Source organism: Rhinopithecus bieti, unplaced genomic scaffold (genome assembly GCF_001698545.2).
Source record: "Rhinopithecus bieti isolate Rb0 unplaced genomic scaffold, ASM169854v2 scaffold_47305, whole genome shotgun sequence".
In the NCBI taxonomy this organism is placed as follows: Eukaryota; Metazoa; Chordata; class Mammalia; order Primates; family Cercopithecidae; genus Rhinopithecus; species Rhinopithecus bieti.
Window position 1 is genome coordinate 188,077 of NW_016818742.1, and position 10,018 is coordinate 198,094.

The window sequence follows — 10,018 nt, forward strand, 5'->3', positions numbered from 1 at the left end:
AAAAAAAAAAAAAAAAAAAAAGACTAAATTGCAGCCAGGCACGGTGGCCCACGCCTGTAATCCCAGCACTTTCGGAGGCTGAAGCAGGTGGATCACGCGGTAAGGAGTTCGAGATCAGCCTGGCCAGCATGGGGAAACCCCGTCTCTACTAAAAGTAAAAATTAGCTGGGCATGGTAGTGCGCACCTGTAATCTCAGCTACTCAAGAGGCTGAGACAGGAGAATCGCTTGAACCCGGGAGGTAGAGGTTGCAGTGAGCCGAGATCATGCCACTGCACTCCAGCCTCGGTGCCAGAGCCACACTCTGTCTCAAAAACAAACAAACAAACAAAAAACCCGGTAAATTGCTGGACCGGGCGCAGTGGCTCATACCTGTAATCCCGGCAGCTTGGGAGGCCGAGGCGGGTGGATCACCTAAGGTCAGGAGTTCGAGACCAGCCTGCCCAACATGATGAAACCCCGTCTCTACTAAAAATACAAAAATTAGCCGGACGTGGTGGCATACACCTGTACCTCAGCTATTTGGGAGACTGAGGCAGGAGAATCACTTGAACCCAGGAGGTGGAGGTTGCAGTGAGCCAAGATTACACCAGTATACTCCAGACTGGGTGACAGAGCAAGACTCCATCTCAGAAAAAAAAAGGACATTGTGGGCCAGGCGTGGTGGCTCACGCCTATAGACCCAGCTACTCAGGAAGCTGAGGTAGGTGGATGCCTGAGCCTGGGAGGCGGAGGCTACAGTGAGTTGTGATTGAGCCACTGCACTCCAACCTGGGCAACAGAGTGAGATCCACTCTCCAACAACAACAAAAAAAGCAAATTGCAGCTGAATTCTTTGGCATTGCAGACAGAGAAGGGGTGAAAACAGGGCTCCAGCCTTGAACTGGTCAGCAGGGGTCGGGCAGGCTGAGTGAGTCACCCTGTGGAATGGGTCAGGGTGGATCTGGGCTCACAGGCAAGGGCCTCAGTGCTCCTGTGAGCTCCAGGGGGCTGGGGACGACTGCCTTCTTGTTCAGGGTACAACTCCTGTTGTGTGTTTTCTGGGGCTTATGTCCTTGTCTCAGTGTAGGCACCCGCAACTGAGGCAACAGTGGAAAGCCCTGGCCTGATCTCTCATTCTCTCCCATTGTGGCCCCAGCAGTGCCCTCACCTGGGACCTCCTTCCTCCACCCAAGTAGGTGCTCAGAGCTGAAGGGACAGTTGCCTGTTGAGTTCGGGTGCCAGTGGATTGTCCTCCACCTCCCGGGTTCAAATGATTCTCCTGCCTCAGCCTCCCAAGTAGCTGGGACCACAGGTGCCCGCCACCACATCCGGCAAATTTTTGTCTTTTTTTGTAGGGACATATTTTTGTCACGTTGGCCAGACTGGTCTTGAACTCCTGGCCTCAAGTGATCTGCCCACCTTGGCTTCGAAAAGTGCTGGGATTACAGGCGTGAGCTGCTGCACCCAGCCTTACTTGGGTGTCGTGCCCTGTCTTGGAATCTAACCTGCTTAGCCTTGCCACACCCCATCAGTCCTCAGCCCAACCTGGCTCTCAGCCTTGCCACAACCCCTTCTGGAGGCCACAGGAACCAGGACAGAGGACGAAAACCGCTGCCCCTGTGGCTGAAGCTTCGTATACTTCCTCCCTCTGAAAACTCAGAGGTGCCAGTCCCCATGCAGGGGACAGGAGGAGCAGGAATTGAACACCGGGATGCAGCATGTGTGTCCCTGTTGCCACAGGTCTCACTAGAGGCCTCCTTCGTCCTAGGACATCGGGCCCTGCTACCTGCAGGGCCCAGGGTGTGTGTTCTCACCCGTGCTGCAGGTAGAACACTCCTCCCTGGCCACTGGTTTGCTCTCCGCAAAGGACAAAGCCCAGCACCACCTGGTCATTTTGTTCCCTGCTGGCCTCACCTCCTAGGACCAAGGCCACGAGTACAGGTCTTGCACCACACTGCCTGGTCTTGCCATCTCCCTGGCAGGACACATGCTACACTAAGACACCCAGGGGCTGCTGCCCGTGTGGGGAGCAGTGTAGGGGCTGAACAGCGGCCCCCAAATGCATGTCTCCTGGGAGTTCCCGATGTGACCTTATTTGGAAATAGGTGGTCTGCAGATGTCATTACTTGAGTTAGAAGCAGGTCATACTGGAGTGGTGTCCTTACGAGGACACAGGAGAAGCCATATCATGGTGAGACCATGAGAAGACAGGCAGTAGGAGTGGAGTGAGGTGACCACCAGCCCAAGATGCCTGGTTCCCCAGGAGCTGGAGGGGGCAGGAAGGACCCTCCCCTTGGGCCTCTGACGAGAGTGCTGGATCACGGACTCTGACCTCCAGAACTGGGAGAATCAGCCTATGTTGAGAGCTGCCCGGTGTGTGGCACTTGGTTACGTGCCTTGGCAGCCCCCAAACTCTGGCCCTTCTGCCTGGAAGGGGCGGCCGGGCCGTGGCTGCATATCACTGTGGACCATCCCATCCCCCTTGGCCTCTGATATCACTTACAAAACCCACCCTCTCTCCTTCCTACATAATTCCGGGATCTGTGGACTGGGGCTGGCAGTGTTGCTGAAAGCCATCTTGGGTGGGGCAGGGACATGGACAATAAGAGTGGAAGGTGACCCCACGTCCTTGCACCTCAAGCCGGTCTCACAATGACAATATGTGTGGAGTGGAGGAGAACTCAAGAGGTGTCTCCGACACCACGCGTGGTCACAGCTGGACATGGGGTCAGAACGAGGGGTGAGGAGCCCAAGGTGGGGAGGCCACAGAGGAAGTACCCGGGTGACTCAGGGAGTGGGACGAGGAAATGGGTCCTCAGGGAAGCAAATGACAAGGGGACAGGAGGGGCTGTTTGCGGATTTAATGGCAGGGGATTGAGGTTGGGAGGAGTCCCAGCTGCTGCTTCTGCTTTTCTTGTAACAGGGAGGCTGCCTATGGGTGGCACAGCGTGGCCATGGAGTGCAGAGTTGGTGGGACAGGGGACATCCAGGGGGCTCGAGATGTTGCTGGTGACGAGGAATGTCAAGTGGCACTGAGGCTGGCAGGCAAGGCCACAGGCAGGTTCTCTCACGTGGGCGCTCGCCCCTTTCCTCCCCTTCGTCCCTCCCTCCTGCCCCAGGTCCCACTCAGGAGCGAGCCCCAGTGACCGAGAAGCTCTGGGACAGACGAATAGGCACCCTCCTCCTTCCTTCTGTTGGGCTGGAGTGAGTGGAGGAGGTGGCTCAGCTCCTGGGCTCAGGCAGGGTCTGGAGGGGCCAGGATGGTCTCGAGTGCTTGGCAGCTGAGGAATGTAGCTGGGCTCGGGTAGTGGCAGCAGCGAGGGGCGGGCCAGGGTGGCCGGAGCCCAGGGCCAGGAATGTGCAGCTGAGGCCAATGGTCCCAGAGTCCTCCCGACTCAGGGTTGGGCGGCGGGAAGGAGGGTGGCCATGGCGAGGGTGGAGGTGGGCGCCCACGGCTCAGAGCTTGTGGGGGTTCACCCACTTGTAGGTGCCCTCATACTGGAAACCCACTCTCTTCATCAGCTCATCTGCCTCCATGGGGCCTCGGCTAGAGAGTGACGGGTGGAGGAGAGGCATGAGGCAGCTCTGCCCTCACTCCGCCCCTGCCCTCTGGGCTCTGTCCCCAGACCCCACCCTTTCCTCACCTGCCATAAAGGTAGGGGATGGGCTTGGGCTTCTCCAGCTCGATCTGGTGTAGCAGTGGGGTGAAAATACGCCAGGCCTCCCGGAGCTCGTCGCTGAGGGTACATGGTGTGGGGCTTGGGAGGCTGGCACACAGGGAAGGAGGGAGGGCAAAGGCCACCCCATTCCCCACAGGCACGCAGGGGCCGGCATCTGGGCCTCACCTGCGCACGAAGTGCATCTGGCTCCCGCAGAAGACGTCCAGGATGAGGCGCTCGTAGGCGTCAGGGAGCTTCACGTTCTGTGAGGGAGAGGGTGTCACTCATGTCACTGCCTGCCACCATGCTGAGTCCCCCGGGTCCAGACCCCCCACCCTCCACGCTGCTCCTTCTCTGTGGGGCACCTTGTATCTGTTGCCGTAGGTCAGGTCCAGCTCCGACTCCTCGGGGTTAAAAAACATGCCCGGCTTCTTGGTCATCATCTTGGTGTACACGGCCTCGTTGGGCTGCACGCGGATCACCAGCTCGTTGCGTTTGCACTGCTGGTGGAAGATGTCGCCGGCCACATCATGGAACTGCAGCCTCACCTCAGCCTTGCGCTCGTTCAGGGCCTTGCCGCAGCGCAGGATGAAGGGCACTCCTGCGTGGCGGAAAGGGCAGCCTCAGTACCAGCTCTCGGGGTGTGGACCAGGGCGTGAGTGTCTCAGCGGGAGCTCCAGTGCCCACACAGGCGAACGTGAAAGCAACTGTAGCAGGGTCCCGTGTCCCGCACGGCTGGCTCCCCTGCCCAGCAGCAAGCGGGTGTGACCCCAGCGAGGGGGGTCTCCCGAGGGCATGCCCAGTTCCGCCTTGCTGGGCCTTGAAGGCGTCACCTACCATCCCACCTTTCATTCTCCACATAGAGGACGACGGCTGCAAAAGTGGCAGTGGTGGACCCGTGGGGCACCGTGGGGTCGTCCAGGTACCCTTTGGTGGCCTCGCCCTCTCCATCGGGGTTCCCCACGTACTGACCCAGGACCACATTGTTGGCCTGCACCTCTGAGATACATTTCAACACCTTGACCTGGGAGAAAGCCAGGGGAGAGAATGGGCCCCTTGGGTGTTGAGCTGGGGTGCAGGGATGACTCTGGCCACAGATGCGCAGCCCTCAGGGCAGGAGAAGGCCCCTGCTTGGCTCTGCTCACCTTGCCAGAGGCCCAGCTCAGGGCCCCTCCCTGAGGGCCCTTCAGGACCACCCTGGTCCATCTCAAGTCTATTCTGATGGATAAGCTGAGGCCCAGAGAGGCAATGGTCCTCCCTGGTCACATAGTGACTGTCAGACCTGGGACATGACAACTTGGGCTTCGTGACTGCCAGTCCAGGTCACCTCTGGGAGGCCAAGCTGTGCTCAGAGCTGGTGACTTATCTGGGGTTGAGGACACTTGCTCTACATGCACACCCCTGCTCAGTGCCTCGTCACAGATGGGCCCGCGACGGGGCATTGTCCTGGGGACTGGGGTACATCCCCCACCTTCTCATCACGGACGTCATCCGAGTTGGTGGAGGCGGGCTTCTCCATGGCCACCAGACACAGCATCTGCAGGAGGTGGTTCTGCATCACGTCCCTGGGGACAGAAGAGAACAGGGCTCGCCTTAGCTCCTGGCCCTGTTCACCTGATTCAAGGGCGTGGGGGCCCCAAACAAGGCTGCCTAGTGACAAGCTGCAAGACTCACTTCCTGGTCCCCCTTGTCTTCTAGGCCCCCTTAAATCAAGGAAGGACATGGTGATGCTGTCACTGAATCATGAAACCCTGGGGTGCTTGGCTGAGTAGGGGTCCAGTCCTTTCCAGCCCCGTCTGACAGCTCAGATACTCAGGTTTTGAACTGCATGGTGAGGAGGAGCTCCCCCAAGACAGGGAAGGGCAGCCCTGCAGGGTTACTGGCTCTGCCACCCTGTGCCAGCCTCCCAGGAGAGGGGAAGAGCTCTCACCGGATGATCCCAAATTCATCGAAATAGCCCCCGCGACCCTCAGTGCCAAAGGGCTCCTTGAAGGTGAGGATCACGCAGGCGATGTTGTCCCGGTTCCAGATGGGGCCGAAGATCCTGTTGGCAAATCTGCGGGGAGGGGCAAGGTGGAGGAACCGCCCTTGGTCCTCTGTGGTGCAAGGGCCACATGGGAGGGGTCACCCTTGTCCAAGTTCTGGAGGAATACGTCCTCGGGGAGGCAGTGGGCCAGGTGAGGCCCCTGAGCACCACCCCCACCCTGGTCCCCCAGCCAGGGCTTGGCCCTACCTCAGCACCATGAGGTTTTGCACCATCTCCTTGCCCAGGTAGTGGTCGATGCGGTAGATCTGGTCCTCGCGGAACAGGGAGGAGATGTGGTTGGACAGCCTATCGGAGCTCTGCAGGTCCCTCCCAAAGGGCTTCTCCACAATGATGCGGTTCCAGCCTCTGCTAGGAGCCCGGAGCTGTGTTACCCCGTTGAACCCCTCTTCAGGGAGTGAGGGTCAGAGCTGCATCATTCAGATGCCCTCCCAGGGGAGTAGGGGTCAGAAACTCCTCACCTCCATGGCCACCTCCCCTGCCTTGTGTTCCCAGGTGACCCTCTGGCTCAACACCTTCCGGGAAGCCTTCCTACCCTGGGTGTCAGGGTGGTGTTGCTGGCATGCTGCCGGGGGCCCGTTCCCCTCCTGCCTCATGCTGGGTCCCCAGTGGGTCGGAGTAGCCTGAAGGCCCATAAGGGAGCAGAAGAAGGAGGCGTCCAAGGCATGGCTTCCTCATTGGTTTGAAAATGAGAAGGGGACCCTTGCTTTTCTACCCCTGCATTCAAAGCCAGCCAGAAAACAAGAGCCTCTGCCTGGGTTGGGAAACCACCCAGCGCGGGCCATGCTGCACTCGCGGAGCGAGGCTGCCACCCTGCGGCCTGGCCGGGCCTTTGGGGAAGCAGAGCAGGCAGGTGGTGAGCGTTTCGTGGAGCGATGCTGCCACCTTGTGGTCCCGGTGGGGATGGCCCCGGCACCATGGATGCTGCAGGGGACAGACAGGCTGCCTAGATCCCTGGCCGCGGACACAATTGCGGTGGGGAGTACTGCCTGGGCCAGCCTGGGAGGCAGGAAGGGAGGGCAAGGACAAGCCTTACATCTGGCTCATGCAGGACTCGTGAATGTTCTTGGTGACAGCCTCATAGACAGTGGGGGGCAAGGCCAGGTAGAAGAGGCGGTTGGCCTGTGACCCCAGGTGGAGGGCATTCATGTGGCTGTTGAGGCGCTGGTAGGAGGCTGCATCATCGTACTGGCCAGCCACATAGGAGTTGCGGGCAAAGAAGTCCTCCAGCTTGAGCTTCTCCTCTGGGGTGGCCTGGGAGACACGGACGGACAGACAGAGACAGATGTCAGCCCCTGTCTTGGAGTTCGTGTGTGTTCTGTCCCAGGGAAGTGGAGGGTCTTCCCTGGAGGCCCAGGGAGGGTGCCCTCAGAAGTCAGTGTCCCCGTCCCACACTGGGTTCAGCCCCATCTCAGCAGCTCTGCACATCCAGAGGGAGGGAGGCCAAAGCAGGCAGCACAGACACTGTCCCAGGCTGGGACCCTTGTGCCTTAGGACACAGGCCAGATTTCAGGACATTTTGACCTGGGAGAAATACACTGGAGAAAGTTCTCTCTCCAAAATCATGACACCTAACTGTGATTGGCAGAGAAAACGCAGCAGAGCACAACAGGATAGGACCCGTGAGTCCTGGTCACGGAGCTGGTTAATGGGGGTCTCAAGGAAGTACAAGAGCGGGGGGGGGCGGGGCAGGAGGCGAGGAGAGCATCCCGGGATGGGATGGGGGGAGGTACCCTGGTGGCCACCCGAAGCTGGCCATGCTGGGGGCTGGCAGAGAGGGCAGAACCAGGCCGGGGGAGGCCCTGAGGCCACCCACCTTGAAGAAGGGCTCACTCTGTTTGCGGATGTCAGCCACTGTGAGGCGGGAGCGGGCGTAGCCCACGATGAAGGTGTTTTCGGGCAGAAGGCCATCCCGGAACAGCCACCTGAGGGCAGAACAGCCGTAACCAGTGCAGGCAGGGCAGGACCAGGCCTGTCCCTGGCGGGAGGTCACAAGGGCAGTGAGGGGACACACTTACCAGACGGTGGGGTAGATCTTCTTCTTGGCCAGGTCACCCTGTGGCAGAGGGAATAGGTGTGTGGTTAGAAGTGGCTGGGGACACAACCTACATACATCATCCTCCACTCTTGGTGATCCGGGCACTACTCAGGATCACTACTGGGCCATAAGCATATCTGTCTTGCCTAATATACAGATAGAAGAGCCCCGAGATTCAAGCCTGTGCCAGCCCTCCACCCCTGACCCAGAAGGCATAAACGCATCTCCTGTGTTCCAGAAGAAAACCTGAAAATTCAATTCAGTAGAACTAAGGGACGACAGAAGTATCATGTACCCAAATTTGTGAGATATGACCTCAAATGCTTACATTAGCAAAAGAGTGGCTCAAAAATAAGGAGCTAAGCATTTCACTTAAGAAGTGAGAAAAAGGGCCAGGCGCAGTGGCTCACACAAATAATCCCAGCAGTTTGGGAGGCTGAGGTGGGTAGATCACCTGAAGTCAGGAGTTCAAGATCAGCCAATGTGGCAAAACCCCATCTCTATTAAAAATACAAAAATTAGCCAGGTGTGGTGGTGGGCACCTGCAATCCCAGTTACTCAGGAGGCTGAGGCAGGAGAATCACTTGAACTGGGAGGCGGAGGCTGCAGTAAGCTGAGATTGTGCCAGTGCACTTCAGCCTGGGTGACAACAGTGAGACTCCATCTCCAAAATTAAAAAAAAAAAGGTGAGAAAAAGCATAGAATTGCAAGCCAAATTACAAGGAAGGAAATAATGACAAGTAAAATTAATAAAATGAAAAGCTAACCCAAAGAAAAGATGAACGAAGCCGGAAGTTGGTGTTTGAAAAAGACTAATAGAAACAGACAACCGTCTGGCATGGCTGCTTTTTTTAAAAGGGCATAAACAACTGGTACAATAAGACAAAACCCCAGACAGGAAACAAGAGAGGGTTTTATGAATTTTATTCCATGTCTGACAACCTAGATGAGATGGACAAATTTCTAGAAAAATCCAACCTACTAAAACAGACCAATGGGGCTGGGCACAGTGGCTCACGCCTATAATCCAGCACTTTGGGAGGCCAAGGCGGATCACCTGAGGTCAGGAGTTTGAGATCAGCCTGGCCAACTGGCAAAACACCGTCTCTACTAAAACACAAAAATCAGCCAGGTGTGGTGGCTAATAATCCCTGTAATAAATAAAGCCTGTAATCCCAGCTACTTGGGAGGCTGAGGCAGGAGAATTGCTTGAAACCCAGAGGTGGAGGTTGCAGTGAGCCGAGATTACACCACTGCACTCCAGCCTGGGCAAAAGAGCGAGATTCCATAAAAAAAGAAACAGGCTGGGGGCGGTGGCTCATACCTGTAATCCCAGCACTTTAGGAGGCCGAGGCAGGTGGATCATGAGGTCAAGAGATTGAGACCATCCTGGCCAACATGATGAAACCCCATCTCTACTAAAAATACAAAAATTAGCTGGGCAAGGTGGCGCATGCCTGTAATCCCAGCTACTCGGGAGGCTGAGGTAGAAGAATCACTTGAACCCGGGAGGTGGAGGTTGCAGTGAGCCAAGATTGCACTACTGCACCTCAGCCTGGGCAACGAGAGTGCAACTCCGTCTCGAAAAACAAAAAACAAAAAACAAGAAAACAACCAAACAGCCAGGCACGGTGGCTCACGCCTATAGTCCCAGCACTTTGGAAGGCCGAGGCAGACGGATCACTTGAGGTCAGGAGTTCAAGACCAGCCTGACTAACATGGAGAAACCCCGTCTCTACTAAAAATACAAAATTGGCTGGGCATGGTGGCCCATGCCTGTAATCCCAGCTACCCAGGAGGCTGAGGCAGGAGAACTGCTTGAACCTGGGAGGTGGAGGTTGCGGTGAGACAAGATCAGGACATTGCACTCCAGCCTGGGCTACAAGAACGAAACTCCATCTCAAACAAACAAAAAACAGAGCAATGGACCTGAGAGGGGGCAATGGCCACAAATCTTCCTACATAAACCACCCCCTCGCATAGAGTGTTGCCAGTGGGTTCTACCAAAATGCAAGCACAAGAGAATTCCAGCCTGAAGCAAACTCTTCCTGCAGAAGGAAGAAAGGGGAACACTTCCCAAGCTACTTTATGGGGCCTACAGAGCTTTGGTATGGAAACCTGATGAGAAAGGCACATGGGAAAACCCACACGCCTCATTCACACACACATGCAGATGCAGAAATCCCACACGAAATATCAGCAGGCTGGGCACAGCTCACACACCCCAGCACTTTGGGATACCAAGGTGGGAGGATTGCTTGAACCCACGAGTTTTTCTTTTTTGCCCCCCCCCCCC

At 57.0% G+C, this 10,018-nt stretch overlaps 1 protein-coding gene across 7 annotated transcripts in view; it reads right to left on the reverse strand.

Moving 5' to 3' along the window:
- Positions 1-2,827: 2,827 nt before the first annotated feature.
- G6PD (glucose-6-phosphate dehydrogenase) overlaps positions 2,828-10,018 on the reverse strand; it is a 19,279-nt gene continuing 12,088 nt past the window's right edge. For 3 of the 7 annotated variants that reach the window (XM_017857421.1, XM_017857422.1, XM_017857419.1), the window contains exons 3-13: positions 7,703-7,740; positions 7,501-7,609; positions 6,721-6,938; positions 5,874-6,035; positions 5,571-5,696; positions 5,112-5,205; positions 4,478-4,664; positions 4,006-4,241; positions 3,827-3,903; positions 3,626-3,718; positions 3,216-3,528 (exon numbers count right to left, since the gene is read on the reverse strand). In XM_017857421.1, the coding sequence (XP_017712910.1) occupies positions 3,438-3,528; positions 3,626-3,718; positions 3,827-3,903; positions 4,006-4,241; positions 4,478-4,664; positions 5,112-5,205; positions 5,571-5,696; positions 5,874-6,035; positions 6,721-6,938; positions 7,501-7,609; positions 7,703-7,740 (1,431 nt within the window). In that variant the 3' untranslated portion in view covers positions 3,216-3,437. Of the gene's footprint in view, positions 3,529-3,625; positions 3,719-3,826; positions 3,904-4,005; positions 4,242-4,477; positions 4,665-5,111; positions 5,206-5,570; positions 5,697-5,873; positions 6,036-6,720; positions 6,939-7,500; positions 7,610-7,702; positions 7,741-10,018 lie in introns of all 7 variants that reach the window. The other 4 variants (XM_017857423.1, XM_017857420.1, XM_017857417.1 and 1 more) reach the window with 3 other exon arrangements.